The 17,954-nt window shown below is 43.5% G+C and overlaps 2 protein-coding genes across 4 annotated transcripts; one reads left to right on the top strand and one right to left on the bottom strand.

Moving 5' to 3' along the window:
* Nucleotides 1-4,977: 4,977 nt before the first annotated feature.
* On the top strand, nucleotides 4,978-7,933 carry LOC115742620. Its single transcript, XM_030677018.2, has 4 exons — nucleotides 4,978-5,275; nucleotides 5,358-5,446; nucleotides 5,599-6,732; nucleotides 6,907-7,933. Exons 1-4 carry the CDS (start codon nucleotides 5,080-5,082, stop codon nucleotides 7,615-7,617), a joined length of 2,130 nt encoding a protein of 709 aa, XP_030532878.1. The 5' UTR covers nucleotides 4,978-5,079; the 3' UTR covers nucleotides 7,618-7,933.
* Nucleotides 7,934-13,086: 5,153 nt separating this feature from the next.
* On the bottom strand, nucleotides 13,087-17,107 carry LOC115742621 (probable fructokinase-7). 3 transcript variants are annotated; one of them, XM_030677021.2, is made up of 7 exons: nucleotides 16,910-17,107; nucleotides 15,903-16,125; nucleotides 15,193-15,405; nucleotides 14,809-15,006; nucleotides 14,532-14,672; nucleotides 14,075-14,191; nucleotides 13,087-13,432 (listed from the first exon to the last, which is right to left on the bottom strand). In XM_030677021.2, the coding sequence occupies exons 1-7, from the start codon at nucleotides 16,912-16,914 to the stop codon at nucleotides 13,298-13,300; spliced, it is 1,032 nt and encodes a 343-aa protein (XP_030532881.1). In that variant the 5' UTR covers nucleotides 16,915-17,107; the 3' UTR covers nucleotides 13,087-13,297. The 3 variants fall into 3 exon arrangements, with proteins under 3 accessions (XP_030532881.1, XP_030532882.1, XP_030532883.1); XM_030677022.2 differs by having other exon boundaries at nucleotides 15,903-16,120; nucleotides 16,905-17,106; XM_030677023.2 differs by lacking the exon at nucleotides 16,910-17,107 and adding an exon at nucleotides 16,225-16,377 and having other exon boundaries at nucleotides 15,903-16,120.
* Between the last annotated feature and the right edge of the window lie 847 nt (nucleotides 17,108-17,954).

The raw sequence follows: 17,954 nt of genomic DNA, 5'->3' as shown, positions 1-17,954 counted from the left end.
CATGAGAAGTAGATATAACAGTCCAAAATAAACAATGATCTCTCTCTGTGTCTTTAGCGGGAATCTGTAGATGACCGAAAGACGCGGACGAAAGACAATGGGACCCCTCTCTCTCTCTCTCTCTCATTCTATTATTCTCTTCTTCTTTCGAAGGTGACAGTCTTTTCTTCTTCGGCGAAAACTATAATGAATTCAAAGAAATTTAAGGATGTTCTAAGCTTATCACATTTCATCCATGTGAAGACAACCCCTCTTGTGCCCCACCAAAGTTGCCCAGGATGTCGAGCATCAATGGCCGCTTTGCTCGTACCAGACGCTCCTTCCTCCCCGCCATTTGTCATCTTGCCATTTAAAAATCCAATCGATTAAAGAAGCATAAGAGAGAGAGAGAGAGAGAACCAACCGGCAACCGCTTGTGCTCGCACCTTCGCCCATTTCAGGCGATTCTCGCGTTTTGTAAATTTGACCTCTGTTCTAAACTTTAGCACGCCAGGGAAATCACACACAGGCTCTTGGATTAGAAACATTAGTTGGCCGGCCCCCTTGGGAGCGGCTATGGAAGGACTTGGGCTACCTTCAAAATTTGAAAATCCAATTCTCTCTCTCTCTCTCTCGCTTCAGGGGGGTCACAGATTCAATCTAGAACTGCGTGAGCAAACATTTGCAGAGCGTCAGGAATATCATGAAGGTGGGGGGGAATCTGCCACGTTTTACGCAAAGACCGATCCAAAAGATGACATCACCGTTTGGCAAATTGAATCCCCCTCCTCCCCACATTTGATTCTGTGCTCTGTTATTCTCCTCCTCCTCCTCCTCATCCTCCATGATCTCGAGCTCTGCGCCTCTCAAGTTTTTGCAGCGCTTATAATACAGTGTTAAAAGAGTAGATCTGAACAATGGACAGATGCCCACTTACGCAAATGTGATCGTCACCTAATTATATTTTATGTGGGGTTAGATGCCCTTCTGGTTGTGCGATCTAATGAGCCTAATTGGACGGTCGGGACAGTTCTTTTTTGTGGGCCTTTTGCTTCCATGCAAATGATGGAATCCGTTGTGCGCTGCACATCTTAAGTCGCATGTACATCGCGACCCTCCTGAGCTCTTTACTTAAGAAGCCGCATCGGTCTAAAAATCCACCATTGATTCGTGATGTCATTTTCTGGAAAATTTTAGAAAGAACTGTCGAACATTCAGCTTCTAAACCACCAAAAGCCGCACGCTCTAAATCAAATTCATCTTATTTCCTTCTGTTCGCAACTGTCTTTCTTCTTCTTCTTCTTTTTCCTACGTTATGCTTTATACTCGATTTCCATGCTTTAAGGTTGTGATCATCTCCGAGTTAATTAGACTTTAGAACAGAGCTTATAGTGCTAGAAATTGTCAACCCCCCACTAATTGTGCCACGAGATCTAATCTAATCATGACATCCAAATAATTTAAGTAAAGAAAGGACCAGCGAATATTTTACCATGTTACTGCCGGACCCTTTCTCGTTTCTTCCTCTCCTCTCTTCGGATAGGGGGACCGCATAGCTAATATTGTAATTGAAGTTCTGAGACGAGGCTGCGATGCCTAGGACGTCAATTTAGGAAATTTGGAGTCCCATCCAGCAAACAGCAAAAAGGTTTTGTGGAATCTTTTATCTCTCTCTCTCTCTCTCTCTCCGTGCAGCCGTGGTCCCGAAACTGATAAGGCATGGGCAAGCTCCAGGGATCTCTGTGCTTACTGAGATTCTATGAACAGTAGAATTGATGGGGAGGGCGATGGGCCACGTGCCCTTACTCCTTTGGGAAGAACAAGAACGTGCAATCTCTTTTAGTGAACAGTTACTGTAGTCAGGATTAATCAGAAACGACGTAATTCATTTGCGAGATGGAATCCGAGTAGCTCGACGAAACACGGTTTGCCAAATTAGCAGCCGGGTTCTTGCCTCTGATGATCTTATGATGCACCGCAACATCAAAAGTCGGTTTTTCCACGACGGGTCGGGTTCTCTGACTTCTCGAGAGCAAGCGAACTCTGTTTGAAGGGCACTTTCGATGGTGCCATTGGGATTTCGATCGACAATTCTCTCGTGGTCCATCCAACACCAGACATCACGTATTCTCAGCAGTGACATGTGTTGAGATCTTGTTCGTCTCGCCATGGGGGATTCGCACCGGTCCATCGTCCGAAATTGCTCAAGGCGAGGTACTGTGATTTTGGTAACGTTAGAAGAAGAGAATTTGGGTTGTGAGGGACCGAAGCTGGCGTCGGAGGTTTCTCTTACTTTCTTGCAATGATTACCGAGCTTCTAACTGCCCTGTACAGCTTCCGTGCGTTTAGGGCCTAGCCCTTGAACGGGTTTCAGATTCAGAGTAGGCCTGCACCGTTTGACCCAAAGAAAACGACAGCGTCCGGAGCATCATCGGCTCTCTCCATCAGTCAAACGGGGGAAAATCATCTCTTGTTGTCGGCTCCAAAATTGCCTTACTATTCTCGATCCCGTCGCCCTTCTAGCTGTAACAAGTCGAATGCGACCGGGTTCAGAGGTCGCGTTGGAATCTTGTTAGAAAGCGGAGACGACCTATTCTTGGTTCGTTACCCAGTTTGCTCTGTCTCTGCCTTCTTTGGACCACATTTCTGAAATGCATTTACTTCGTCAGCTCTTACTTCCTCTTTTCTTTTACAAGTAAAAACGACCAAGTCTTATACCTCAAGGGCCCCATCGAGCCCGTAAACTCTCTCGGCCAATAGGCATGAATCCCTGCTGGTAAAAAAATTGAGGGGCTGGAGATGCTAATATTATAGATGCGAGATTCGACTTTCATGCTCTGCAAAAAGTCAAAACAAAATGTCATAGAGAAAAGAGGGCGGTAGAATTTTCATGGACTTTATTATCCCTACGCGCCCAAACACGATATAAGTATGCATTCCAAGCAACATTCAATATAACAGAGGACGACGACCCCCCTCCCAAATGGTGGATTGTTCATTGGATTCCTTCCTCCCTGAATTCCTTAGCAGCATTACCGTATACGCGAAGGGGATGACGTGAATGCTCCACTTTAACATTCGATCCTCGGCGGATAGCCTGTTATATATGATAACCCAAACGGAACAGTACGCTTAGGAATATTCGGATAAACCTGATAATCTTGTACCATGCGACTCGGTTAAGATTTATGTCTCGATGGCTCCCGAGCAGATTTAACCGAGAAGACAAGACACCACGAGAAGGAGGCTTCCCAGCTAATATGATCAGACATACTAGGATTAGGAAAAGGTCGTCCGGCAAATGGTAGCTTGCTTATCAACCGGCTCATCAGTTATTGCGGCAGGCCAGTTCCAATTTGCATCTCCCATAACAGGATTTTTGACAACATAAAGAATCAACATTTTGAAGGAATTGACAAAAAGCGGAGTCAATAATTTCGAACACAACCGTCAATGTAGTGGAATAAAGCAAACGTAAAGACAATAAAGCCGATGTAAGCGTTTATAATATTTGTTTGTAACCTCCATCGGTCATCGTTGATTGCAGGCTTTGAATAGCCACATTGCACTATTCGGAGGGGCCTCATGCACACAAACAAACAAACAAACATGTTATCTTTCAATTTCTGCACCGCAGTTATATTCGTTGATGAATTTCAGGGTGTTTTTCAGCTGTAGTTTCCAGATCTGCGTCTTCGATTAAATCTCGGTGTTGTACTTTTATGATATCAGGCTTTGCCGTCGTTTAAATCCCCAACGAAGCTTGCATACTTTCGGTTCAATTTGAAGTGAAGTCATCAATTCCCTTGTCTATCTGTCCGGAATCGCCAGAGAGCCCGTCGTCGCGGAGCCGAATTTCGGCGAAACAAAATAGACTTATAATAACCCATACATATTAATTATTCATGAACAAACCTGATGTTTTGGTGGAACGAATAAAGAGGAGAGAGGAGAGGGGCCATGAGCAAGGCGCAGTTGGAGCTAACCATGGTTAGGATAGAAGAAGAGGGTACGTCCGTTAACGTCACAATTTGAACGGGTCAGTTGCATTGCGGATCCCCAATAAACCACCTCTTTTTTTAAACCCCCGTTCCGGGGGAATCAAAATCACCCGGCACTGCCCACCATTTTATCTGTATTTCTTTTCATTCCTCTTTTTTTTTTTTTTTGGCAGGAATATTTCTAATTTCAATTTTTTAATAAAAACATCCAAAATTAGAAATATATGCACCTAAAATCACGCAAAATCATAAGCACTCGAAGCGGAAGCTGTCTCAATTTCTACTAATTGATGGTCATAGCAGCGGCATGAAACTATCGGAAAGTTCATTTGACGAGATGGTGCAACGAACGGGCATTCGATTTTTTAGCCATCACACGTTTGAGTATTGTGCGTGTTTTATCTCCTCCCTCGCTCAAGGCGCGTTTCAAACTTATAAGTTGAATGGGAATGAGCTATCTTTTGCTTTAGCGAAAGCGAAATGAATCTCGGACATCTATTGTTAGGAAAAGGAAGAGCCCAAAAAAAACAAAAAAAAACAGCGTTGTCCGCTTTGGCGATTGCTTCTTTTTTACCGAGAGCGTGGCCATGTCATCATCTTTTTACCGATTCCAATTCCCGAAGACAGATTGCAGAGTTTGGTTCTGGTCTTGCCCTGGTTAAAAAAAGGCTTGGGAGTGAGTGTAGATAAAAAGAGATGGAAAGAGAGAGAGAGAGAGAGAGGGTCGGGGGTAAAAAATTTCCTTGTTTTTAATGTGAAGAGAGACGTAAAAGGTTAACAGATAGACACACGGGGACGACACATGGCCATGTTGTCTGTTACTTAAAATTCCTGAGAAATCAAATGGTGGTTTGGATTTGAGCTTCACGGATCCGCTTTTCTCGCATCCCTCGCCCCGGGAACGAGCTGAATGAATCCTGTCGAAGCGCCTTTGGAGTATCCTCTGCCCTCAGCTAACTCACTCCTACTCCACGCTCGCTGCCTCTGATCAGTCTGCTTTCTTCTCTTCTCTTCTTTGTGGAAAGAGAAGGGGAGAGGGTGCTTTCTCGAGCAGTTCCTTCTTCTCTTTGACCACTTTGTTGGGTGTGACTTGATAGTTATGGGGAGAGAGTGGTACTGGGGCGGTGGAAGATCCACCAAAAGAGGAGGAGATCATCAGAAAGAGACGACCTCTTCTGGGTGCATGTGCGCTGTTTTCCATTTCTTTGATTTTCATCAGTTTCAGTTTGCCATAAACCAGCAACCTTCTTTCAAGTTCGGCTCCTCTCTTCCCGACGAACCCACCATTCCTAAAGGTTTCGTTTCCCTCTCTATTTCAGACTTTCTCAGCTTTCTTTTTCAACATTGTGGATAAAATGTCACCTTGTATCATCTCAGGAACAGAAGCGCCAAGGAACAGCTTGGAACTAGAGCAACCTCAGTTAGAACCCAACCAGAAAGATGGTGATATTTGTCTAGACATCCCAGTGAGTGTGCATGTTTATTCTTTCTCGTTATCCCGCATTTTTTTTTCTTTGCTTTGGAAGCGAGTAATGATGATATTATGATGAGAAGTGGGGGGAGAAAAAGATCTAAATGCTCGTTCTTTGGATTTCTTTCCCCTCTTTAAATTACGCAGATGGGCATCCAAATCAAAACCAGTGGAGACAGAAGGCCGAAGCAAGAAGGTCATTGCTGCGACTCTTCTTCTTCTTCCACTACTACACCTGAAATCGTCAGGACTCCAACCCTCGTGGCCCGGCTCATGGGGCTCGATCTTCTTCCGGACAGCTGCTCATCCTCCCCTAGAGTCTCTTCAACGCTAGGGACACCCACAGCGATCCCCGGAAAGTCTCATTCGCTCTCTGGTCGACCTCGAAAGCAGCGGTCGAGCGATCGAAAGAGCTGGTCGGAGAATTACGGTGAAGTTAATGTGGGAACTCGGTCTTTGCCGGAGACCCCGAGGATGTCCTCCGCCAGAAGATCGGTCGACGCAGATCGCCGTCTATCTCTCCAAATAAGCAAGGAGAACTTAGTTTCGAGCGAAGAATTGGAGTTCTCGCGCTTCACCACGTTGAGGAGGAAAGAATTCAAAAGCGACGATGCGAACAGGAGCCCGAGTTACTACGCGAGGCACATTGTGATGCAGGTGAAGGAAAGCGTCGGAAGGAAAGTAGGAATTGATATCACGAACATGGTCAGGAACAGTGAACAAGGAAGAGAATCAAGTGTTGAAGCCGTGAAGAAGCATTTCAAATCCAGGAAACCTTCCCGGATTGGTCTGAAAGCTAGGGAAGACAACTCGAGCCCAGGAAAGCAAGAACAATCAACATCATTTTCTCCTAGGCTCAGGCTCCTGGAGATGAGGGACAAGAAAATCAGACCACCATCAAACGTGAAAGATCAAGTTCCTCAAACTCCAAGCAATGTCGATGATCTTCAGGTGCAACCCACAAATAGTACCATGAAGCCGAAGCCTCGAGCTCCTGAAGGGCTAGTACTGAACCAGCGCAAGTCCGCTGAGAAATGCAAATCGGAGATGGAACGGTTCCAGAAGCCGTCCAGAACGTCGACTCTGAGTGTCGTCAGGAACAAGCAAGAGGACCTATTTGTTCGTCCGACACAAGCTGCAGTGACATCATCGGCGAACGCTCCGGACAAGAAAAGGAAGAAAACTCCATTCTCTGGCGACATGCGTAGCATCGCCGTCCCTACTCTTCTCCCAGTTAAGAAAGATCCTTCCCCTCCGGCAACTAAAATCCCCCAAAAGCAGGTTCTTCATTTTTGACCCATTTCCCAAACTTTTTCTTTTTGATATTTTAAAGTGAACGTAAAGCTAGTTTTCTCTCCTCCTTGCTTCTTCCTTTTGAATTTCTGCTGGGTCATGCATTTTACTTGGAGATGTTGTTGGAGTTATTAGTTATGAACTTTATGGGGGCGGTCGCAGGTGCATGGTCCTCACGCATCAAAGCAGAGCTCGCAGTTATCTGGTGGTTCGAGCCCGCAAGAAGCGACGCATGTGCTCAGTGCCCGAAAAAGTGAGGACGACAGGTCGAATGGTGGCGCTTCCTCCGCCACCACCGGAGCTGTAGCAGCGGAACTGCAGTACGTTACCCTGGTACTGCAACATTTAGGCATCGAAAGGCACACATCATCATTGTCCTCCACGAGATGGTTCTCTCCATCTCGACCACTCGACCCGTCAATTTTCGGCCACCTCGAGCTCTTCTTCTCCAATACGTCCCCTGAAGATGGCGATGCTGGCGCTCCGACAGAGACGTTGAAGGGTCAATTGCAACACAAGTGCGACAGAAAGCTCTTGTTTGATCTCTTGGACGAAATCTTGGTTCAAATTTTGAAGCCCTGTCTGAATCTGAAGCCGTGGGTAGGTGCATCTGAACGACACAGTCACCGTCGTTATCACCGTCACGATGAAGGGTCACAACTAATCGAAACATTACGCACCAAAATCGAGAGCTTTCCGAGAGCAGACTGCCGAGTACTCGAGGACGTTGATGCTTTGATAGACAAAGATTTGCCTCGCATGAAGCACCAGAGTTTGAGGGCACTCGAGGATGAAGGAGACGGGTTGGTCGTAGAAATAGAGCGGGACATACTGGACACGCTCGTCCAAGAAACGGCCGTGGCCATGGCATGATTACATGTATGTGGACCGTGCGGTCTAATTTGTTCAAAAGATGACGAGACAGCCGACCCAGAAAGCATATGGGTCATTCACGTGATGAGATGCTCGATGTGGGTCAGATCACCAGGGGGATGGGGACTCCTTGAAAAGGGGCTCCACCGATTACACGTAGGACAGCAGGTCGGGAGTTCGACAATGGCGCGGCCTCCGATTGGCTCAGACTCTTCTGGGGCAGAGGAATCCATTTGCATTTGCCTTATTGTATATTCATCGGAGGGGCTTTGTAATTAAGGACAGTATTAATATAATAAACTGTTAGCGTATTACTATAATGTTCCGGTAGCTGTAGCGGTCCTATGATGCAGCTGTGAGTGGACTTGTCCCCCATGCACGCATAGATTTCAAATTCTCGACGGAGCATCACGATAACGTCATGGATCGGATAGGAACATGTTCGATCCGCTCGGTTTTTAATTAATCTGAGCTGAATTAGGACTTTGTGCATCCCTTAGTAAAGAAATGCAACTTGGTGGGGGGGCTCTCGAAATCGGTCTGGGCTAGGATTTCCAAAAACCAAAAGAAAATAGTTAATATTTAAGATTGAGGACATCCAAGAAGTCCCGTTTAGTCCTGTACAGGACGAGGCGCAGGAGCTGCTTCCTGGGACGTACTGCTTAGGTCTCGGATTATGGATGTTGGAGCGAACATACATCCCCGATTTGCTCGGGGATTCACAAGGTACGGTCTGTCCATACTTTACAACGTTTTTTTTTTTACCTCTTCTTTGCCTAAGATAAGAGAAAGGGAGAGAAAACCGTAGCTTGGTAGCCGGGCAACGCGTGCTGCTATCCGTACATTCATCAATCATGATGAAGGGGCCTCTCTTTTAATGGTCCTTGAGTACTGTTCGTCTGGTTGTAGTGCAGGGCGACAAGAAACTTCTTGGTAATTTCTATTCAAATCTTCACATGGGAAACACTTAGAAAGGAAAAAAAAAATGCGACTTTCACGATGAAGGGATGCATTTCTTTCATACCCGGAAGCGAACTTATTATAAATCCCTAGACACTTGATTACCCAAAAGTTTAGGACAACTTATGTTGAGTCGTGACAAGAGTGACCGCATTAGGACTAGTTAATGGCATCCAAACGGTTTGCAGAAGGGACCGTATAAAGGCTTTGGAGCCCCCTATGCACGTCTGAAAGTGAATATGACCATTCCGACTAAACAAACAAAAAGTGGATATGACCATAGTGAAATGCTCTTATTTATGATCCAATGTGGTGGTAATATAAGTCGCTCAAATGAGACTCTCGATATTTGTTTCTTCCGTCTAATAGCTCAATCTTTTGGACAGAAGTTCTTGACATGCTACAAGAATCTCGACCATTGAATCAATCATTTCCCATGCAAGCCTAAAGACTCCAGCCTCAAGATCCTTCTCCATCTAGCAACTTAAGGTGTATTTCATCTCAAAGATATTAGGAAAATTTGCACACAAAAAAAAAGGTTCTAAACCTATTGTACGATGACCAATTTAGTTCTAAATTTTTCAGTTGGACCAAATTAATCTTGAACTCCTTGATGATTTTTCAATGTAATCATTCTAACTAATCTTGGTAGGAAATCATTAATGTCGTGTCTAGTCATTGCCGATCGTTCTACGTGGCATGACCGTCGATTAAACTCCATCCAAAACCATGTCGTTTTTAGAACTCTCATAAATTTTCCTAACTGTTCATGGTCTCGGTGATTAGCAATCGTTGCCGCCACACTACTAGATCCGAGTGAGGTCGGCAAGCCCTCATTGTGTCCAATGAGGGCCCTTGTCCACCAAGTGGCAAGTGTCTGCGGGTCTTTGCCTATGATCGCCAAGGGTCATTGGCCATTGCCTATGATCGGAGACCCCTATTGGCCCTCTCCAAGAAAATGAACAGTGGACAAAAAATAGCTAGACTTCCACATCGCCGATTCAAATCTAAATTAGTCGGAGAGACTACATTAGAAATCTTCAAAAGTTTAGGACTAAATTAATCAAATTAAAAAATTTAGAACTAAATTGGTGTCGCACAATAAGTTTAGGACTATTTGGACAGTTTTTCCCAAGAATATCAACAAGTGTACTATAAAATTGCTTTCACATTGCGCAATCGTGCTTTTCATGTGTCGCTATTGGGGAAAAGCACAAGAAAAATACTAAACCTTTTGAGAATTTGACAATGCAAGATATTTGGCAAAAAATTGTTGACATAGAGGTCGGCTAGTCGTCTTATAAGGCACAGCTGGCACTAATATGGACAATTTTTTGCAAGTTTTGTGAAATGTATATTACCATTTTTTTTCCCTTTTTCTTCTTTCCTTCCCTTTCCTTTTTTCTCCAAGTGGGCCAACGACCGTGCCGGTCACAGGTAAGGGCCGCGAGCCCCTTGCTTGCGACCAGCATGGGCATCTCGGCTCTCGCCTATAGTACGTCATTTCCTATTTTATAGAAAGCTAGTTTCGAATTTGAGTTCATCAATTTTTTTTATTGTTAGGTTGCAAATATGGACATTGGAATCCATATAAATGCATGTGATGACCAAAATTTGTAATCCACCACTCAAGGTTGGAAAAGGAAAATATAGCCCAACATAAAATTGGAAAATTGGCTTAAACTAGAGGTGAACCCAAGATTCATATTGCAGTTAATGCACCGGATTCACATACTTTTTCAACTGCGGTTAGCTCGAAGAATTACTGCAATTGTGGTCGACTAATTGTTGAGGCATGAGACGTCCCATCTAATTCAATGTTAGCCCCCTATATAGTAAAAGAGGGGCCCCAGTAAAGCGCATGACCATGCCGAGGACACTGGGTGCTATGGACGCGAATGTGCCATATGGCCCGGAACTGCCCAGACAAAAGAGGACACATGAGAATTACACCATAAAGTTTAAGGGCATCAATCAAAATGTCCCGCTTTCTCAGGAAGATGTTGGATGGAGAGTTATGGATTTGTCCACGAGCGGTGATGTACTACTCCCTCGTCAGTATAGTAGACGAGGAAGGTGAGGGGAGTTAAACCAAGACGAGGGAGAGAGGGGACACTAAGCCCTGTTTGAGTCAAGAGGAATGGCATGGCGGAGACAGTCAAGTCAGGCCAGGTTAGGACCGTGTCTGTTGCGTATGCGTGGCGGGTTGTCTTCTTGCGAAGCAAAAAGATCCAGACGAACCCGACTGGGCGGTTCATCGCCATTTATTGCTCGACAGCAATAATATTACAGCACCAGGAGCGAGCAATGGCAGTGGCAGAAGGCGGAGGTGGCCGTGGCCATGGCCATGAGCGAAATCTCAGGGAAAACAGGAGCTCGAGAGCCGAGCGGGAAAAAATTTCAAATGCATGGCGTGAGAAAATGGGGGTAGGACAGTAGGTCGGTCGCATGCTGACATTGTTTGCGGAGTTCAATAATGGGGGATTAATGATGAGAGATTGGAAGGATGGACGGGCGATGGTTGCTTTGGGTTGACCAAAGGGTACATTTAATGATTTGCTTGGAGGTTGTTTGAGGACAGGACAGGCTTTTCGAGGCCTATAGATCATAGATCTGTTCTCTTCTTCTATGGACCAACTACGTTGCCTCCTAGGGTCTGTTATCTCAGGTTCGTGGGAATCTTGTGCCGGTTTGATTAGCTACTTTTAGGGGTGTCGAAACTGATGTTGGTATATTTATTGGAGCTTTAGGGATTGATGGTGACCTTGGATTGTAGAAGGGAAATCGCCATAACTGCTGCACAAGACGAGATGCAGCTTGGGAACTGCGAACTTGGGTTGAGTGTAAGGGAGTTGTATCTTAGAGCAGCATAGTCAAACTATATATTTTCCTAAATGGCTGTTGATGAACAACTCATGTTGGACTTGACTTGAGTTCATGTGAAGAATGTAATAAAATAGTCCTTTTCGGCAAGGAGGAGTTCGATGGAGTAACTGATATTTACCAGCACTAGAGAATGAAACAAAGTAGGAGGATCAAAGCTCGATTTAGGAAAGAACCCGGTAACCTTAGAAGGAAAATGAAAAATGCCAGTGGACTTGAAGGAATTGCTGGCCCAAAAACTTGAAGGAAAAGAAAGATGCATGCTAAAAAATTTTCATACTCCAATATGACACGATCCCTTAAATACTTTGAGACATGCATGTTAACTTGGCACACCATGAACAGACAAGCGCAAAACTTCCAAGCTTTTGCTAACCAATTATATTCCCAAAATTTCCAACTGCCTTTTCGGTTGGCAACTATCCTTGGGCTTTCGAAAGAAGGGAAGTCCATACTCTTATCGGCTTATCTAATCTTAAAATCAGTTCAGATAATGTATGAATCTATGCAAAACGCACATTGTTCAATTACAATATGCAAATAGAGGGTGATAACAAATTGCAAGGACTCTACGGGACTCAGCCAGAAGTGACAAATGAAAATTCCAAGGGGGAAATTAGTAGATACTAAGCCAAGACCAACACGACCTTCAGAAATTGTGTTAAAAATTATTACAATCGTCCAGCTAGGGTGGGGTGGGGACCTTTCTCTTCGCTTTTGGGCTGAACTTTCTCCTATCATCTACCTTCCCTGTCATTTCTGGCCATGTATTGATTCCAAAGATCCATTTCCTTTTCACCTTCATCAGCTAAACTTTTGGTGACTCCATCTGTTTCAATATCATGATGAGTGAGGAGGCTCTAGAGCCGAGCCACATTAGGCCGGTGTGCTCCTCGTAGTTTCCCCATCCCACACCAGCTGTAGTTCTCCTGGCAACGTCGACCATATCCTGTTTCATGTGCAGAGCCAGAAGCTGCCATTAATACATCTTAGCAAATCATCAAGCCTACTAGGCAAATCCCCAATGTCTATAAGACATATATCCTCCCCTCCAACCACACCACACCTCTCTCTCTCTCTCTCTCTCTTCTAGTTCTTACCTCCACAACCCGCCAAAAGATTTATGTCCTAGCATATGCCAGTTGTGATGCATAATCAGTTTTTGACTTTACCCAGATGGCAACGCCATACTCTTTTTGTTTGTTTGATTAGTGACAACGCCATACCAATCACTTGTCAACTAAGAAATGCCGCTTTCGTGATTTCTGGACTAATAGTTTGACAAAGGACTTCTGAAATCATGTGTATTCGATATGTTGGGGCAAGCATCTGTGCATCTCATACAACAAAAGAGCTTTAATCAGTGTGCAGCTTTTGATGATCTAAATGAGTTTAAAGTTTCAGTCATCTCTCAGTCCCTCCAGTCCAGATAACTGAGTCTGATGCTCATTTGGGCCTATTGCAAAACTTTTGGTCAGAGGAATAAGATCACTGCATCTAAGACGTGCCTATTGATGAATTGCAACAAGTCGATAGGATGAATAGGAGTATATTTTTCACCAAGGAGCTCCAGCTATAAAGGAAAGAAATGACAAGCCACAAGTTGCGCATATCCAAGAACAAAGATCAGATGAATCGCAGCAAATCGGAGGTTTGCAACATTTGGTCCCCGAATGCTCTTAGTTAAATTAGACAGACAGATTGCAGAGAAAATGAGTATGATTTGACCACCGTGTATACAGGCTTTGTATAGGAAATGAAATTCTACACTTGCTAATTTTTCTGGGGGAGGAGGACAGAAAAGTATAGTTGATGAGATATGCTCTTTGCGTTCCCTTCACGAAGCAGCTTGTGTTAGCAAACTGAGGACAGCTTCTTTTGTGGGTAGTGCAGGAATAGCTCCTCGCTTGGTCACTGTAACTGCGCCGCAGACGTTAGCAAAGAGCAACGCTTGCCTTAGCCGCTCCTCATCCTGCGCCCAAGGTCAAATTTTTACCATGACAGGGAAAAAATTGCAGAGTACTGACATAATGCAGAGCACATTATCATTATTAGCAGTCAACAAATCTTCTGTTTCTCGTTCAGCCTCCAAGAACCATGTCTCAGGTAAACACTTTGAAACATCTAATTGTGCTTATGCCCATAGCCATCCTAAATTGGACAAAAAATTGATTATAAGCCCTCATGAAGACAACCTCAAGATCGTGACTAATGCCGAGAAAGGTGGTCACTTGCATCACACGTTTAATACGAAACAAATCGACTCCTGACATATTGATGAAATATAGATAGTTTAGCATTGAAGCTGGAATTTAGACAGAAGCTATTAAGAATTAGCATATGTTCGCATTATGCAGCTTTCAAGGGATTTACTAGACAATGGTGTTTGCTCATGATGCATTTCTACTGCTTTTCCATTTGCCTCGATGAGCTTAAAGAACCATACTGTTATGCATTACTGATAGGGATTCGACATCTTCTCTAGCATTATCTTCGCAAAAAACACCTTCATCAATTACATTCAACTTAGATTTTATTCGTCAGAAGCTCCTACGTATTAAGGAAACCAGACAAGTAGCTATAAGTCGGCCAATTCTAGAACAACCATTGGTACCTTGTAAAGATTAGGGTCAGAAGCCAGGCAAAATAGTATCCCACCAACAAAAGCATCGCCTGCCCCAGTTGTGTCAACTGCCTTTACTTTAACACCAGCAACCCGGCCTCTGAATTCCTGTGCAGAAATTTGGTTTTGTCAATTAACCTATGAGCTTTCTGGCCTAAAATGATAATGACTGATGAGCTTTGCCAAAACAAAGTTAGTTTATAAGCTTTACCTCCAAAAAGAAGAAGGTCTGATCCAGTTAATAAGGAACTATTCAACAATGATAATGTATCCATTACAGTAAATTCAAGCAATTAACTTTTAGGGGATGTACTTATGATTTTAATTAAAAAGCAGCTTCGACCGAAGGAGTTCAAGTACAATGGCCAACCAGGATTCGGGAAATTTTTCTTCCACTAAAATTAATGTTGCAGAATAAAATGTCACATGATATTTTAGGGTAGCTTACCTTCGTAAAATATCTGCAGCCCTCTGATCCTTCAGTAACGATCAGAAGTTTAAGATTAGGATGAAAGAGCCTGTCCAAGACCACGTTATCATCATTAGGATCCTCGCCTCCAGTCAAGAATGTAATTTCTTCCTCGCTTATCTGCCAGTTTAGAAGTGAATCTAAATGAGACTCTCATAGTGCCTGCATCATTTATCATCAACGAATACGAAGAATTACATCTAGCAGTAATGCATCATTTCCTTTTATATGCAACCCATGCATTATGAGCAACTACCTTAATGATGTCAGCCTGATCCCATATATTCATTATTCCCTCACGAGCAGCCTCAGCAGATGGCCACAATGGCAATCTCAAATTTGGATCATAAGAGAGGATGCTCCCTGAGTTTTTGGCAATTTTCATCGCTGCAAGATGAGCCGATTTGCAGGGTTCATCAATCAAACTGATAGAACCATAATGGAAGATCTTTGCCTGCAATGAATGGTACTTATGAATTTCAATAACCGTGTTTGGCCAAAAGAAAATAATGGCAATATTTGTCCAGATGGACACCCCCGAAAAAAATCAGCTAATAGTATTCATTCTAATGGGCATGGGAATGAAAAACAACAAATCCCATGATCCGTGAAAAGGGAAAAGAGAGAAAAGAAAGCAAACCTTGCTGATAAGTTCAACATCTAGTTCTGATTCATGTAAAAGCATGTCAGCACTTGGATGACGAAAAAATAGGAACTCTCGCTCCCCATCAGCTCTATTGGTAACAAAAGCCAATGCAGTTCTTGCATTGTGATCAAACCGCACACCAGAGTTGTCAACATTATTTTGCTTTAAAATGTTAGCCAACATATATCCAAATTCATCATCACCAACCTGTGACACAAACTTATAATGAGTTGTTGGTGGGGTTGCGAAAGTGATAATAAGCTAGCGGATGTCTATCAGCAGGAACTGAACTTCAGGGCCAGAGATTTTTAGGACAAGGCATTTGATGCACTATTTCTGTAATTGGATGCCCAGACATAAGATGGTGTGCATACTGTTGCTCCATATACGGCAATCACGAAAGAAGAAAATAACCGCCACAGAAATTTAACGCCAGCAACATATGGTACTTTTTAGGTGTCTAGTTAACAAATGCCCGGACATTCATTAAGCCAACTTTACATAGCAGATTATTACTACCAAGGATTGGAAGAAAATTATGTGTACTCAATGCACACATCACAAGAAGATCAGACATGAGAATTTATCTTTTCATATTTGCAATACATAGTAATTATATCTTAACTAATGCTTTGAGAGGAAGTGTTAATGTAGTCCTTTTAGCAGCAGATGAGAAGTAAAAAAAAAAAAAAAACTAATGGCACCTTTCCTACAAAAGCAGCAGAACCTCCCAATCTAGATATACCAACAGCCACATTAGCAGGAGCACCACCAGCAGCTTTCTCAAAAGCAGGTGCTTCAGCGAGCGAAACTCCACCGACAGATGGGACAAAGTCAATCAACATTTCCCCAAAACAGACCACAAGCAAACTATTACCCGGACGCCACCCATTTGCATGCGACAATGCATCATTAGAATCATCTGCATAAAGCCATAAGTCAGTGTCAATACTGTGTGCAATCATCAAATTGAGCTGCAGTAAATGTAATTAATGAAAAAAATACTCGCAAATGAGATTGCCTCACATGCTCATCAGAAAATGAATCAAACTTCATAAGAGCATTGGTACCATATATTCCTACTAGCTACACTTCACTGTGTTCGAAAATTTTAGAAATTGAATCTTTGTTGGAGAAAAATCGAAAGATTCCTCAATGCCCCATTTTTGCTCTCCCTGATCAAGGCACCCAGAACTTGTCGACCTCTCAACCCGATCCATCACCACCCTTTTTTTCCCCGCTAAATGAAGGGAAGAGAATGATGATGAGCCGTTGAGTGGCCGTTGACTGCATCCATTTAATATCTACATCCATGAACGCAACCGCACCTTCAACAACGAGCCAACTAACCCCACCGATGTTGCCGAGAAGACAACAGGGGAAAGCTGGTGCATGGTTGGAGAATAAAGATCAAACATCAGTTTCGATTCTCGAGAGCGTTCTGATACCCAATCGAACCCCCAAATCAAAGCGTTCATCACGGTATATTCACCGGAACTCACGACTGCCAGCACGCGGAAAGATGGTTCCTGAACTCGTAGAGGAGTTGCAAGAATGAACATGGATGAGATGCGCGTGAAATGGGCGGAAATGGGCAATCAAAATCTCGAAGCGGGGGATGAAGAGAAAACCAAGACGGCGAAGAAACTAAATGCATGCGTAGCGGGATGCAACGAATCGACCAAGAACAAAGACCAAGAACAGACCTGTGGCCATCTCTGAGCCGAAGAAGCCGAGTAAACAGAGGGCGAGAAGGCACGTACGGGGAAGATGATTGCAGTTTCGTGTGTATTTTACGGTGGGTGAAGATGATGGCCGGATTCAACACCCAAGGATCTGAGCAAGTTGTAAATGGAGACACGGGTCTTATAAAACGGGAGGCGCTACAGCAATCGGCTGCATCTTCGTCGCATCTAACGAGGATCCATCTTGATTATCTTAAATCAAAATTTTTTTTTTCTTTCAGTCAGCAAATACCTTTGTCAAATTTGCTGTAGCCCTTGAAATATTTATTCTCCACAGCTGTTTTAGCTTTGTTTCCTCCTGTCTTTTTTTGGGTTCGGAAATCGGGTTGCGAAAGGGCGTTCCGGTTTCTTGTTTTTCCCCGGAGCATTTCGTCAAGAAACTGTTTCCTACGAACTCTAATCAAATAGCCCGATGAAGTGAATCTTGAAGTTACAATTCAGAAAACGTCATCAACTTGATGTAATCATCGGAATACTAAAGTTCGAGAAGCGAAAAAGATGCCACCTTTTCTTCATTCCAACCTTTTCACCGGCCACCAGTCGCACCAAATACATTTTTGTTTTTTTTTTTTTTCGTGAATAAAAATTTTGTGCAGTTATCAAACGCATTTTTCTCGCTCGAAACTATTTTCGAAAATAGAATTGAAAAATCATCCGTGATAAAAAATTATTCCCAAAAATAAAAACCTTACCAAACATGTCCTAAGTGGCCGTTGAATTCCTCGAATGCATACCCTCTTTTTGGGCGGACCGCTGCGGAATATTTTCCATGGGTTCCGTCCTCTCGTGGTTTTTCCTTTTCTGCTAAAAGAGGTCTTCTTCGATACTTATCAAAACTAGGGTTCTTCCTTTACCTTCAAAGATTCTCCTCCTCCTACCTTTCTTTTTCTTTTGGAACAGAAACTGGGGGAAAAAAAAGGTACATCAATGACTAATGAATTGCTCCTTTTTCTGACAAATTAAAATTCAATATTTACGCCGCCGTTTCATGTAAATAAGTATCGTATTATT

Source organism: Rhodamnia argentea, chromosome 10, assembly GCF_020921035.1.
Source record: "Rhodamnia argentea isolate NSW1041297 chromosome 10, ASM2092103v1, whole genome shotgun sequence".
In the NCBI taxonomy this organism is placed as follows: Eukaryota; Viridiplantae; Streptophyta; class Magnoliopsida; order Myrtales; family Myrtaceae; genus Rhodamnia; species Rhodamnia argentea.
The sequence above is the reverse complement of the archived record's forward strand: the minus strand, read 5'-3'. Positions and strand labels throughout refer to the sequence as shown.

Excerpts from the sequence above, each read along its gene's own strand:
- LOC115742620 (XM_030677018.2), top strand. The coding sequence starts at position 5,080 with ATGGGGAGAGAGTGGTACTGGGGCGGTGGAAGATCCACCAAAAGAGGA. Across the intron at positions 5,276-5,357 it reads CGAACCCACCATTCCTAAAG|GAACAGAAGCGCCAAGGAAC; the intron begins GTTTCGTTTCCC and ends GTATCATCTCAG. Across the intron at positions 6,733-6,906 it reads CTAAAATCCCCCAAAAGCAG|GTGCATGGTCCTCACGCATC; the intron begins GTTCTTCATTTT and ends GGGCGGTCGCAG.
- LOC115742621 (XM_030677021.2), bottom strand. Across the intron at positions 15,406-15,902 it reads CTGCTGCTTTTGTAGGAAAG|GTTGGTGATGATGAATTTGG; the intron begins GTGCCATTAGTT and ends TTTGTGTCACAG. Across the intron at positions 13,433-14,074 it reads CTGACCCTAATCTTTACAAG|GATGAGGAGCGGCTAAGGCA; the intron begins GTACCAATGGTT and ends CCTTGGGCGCAG.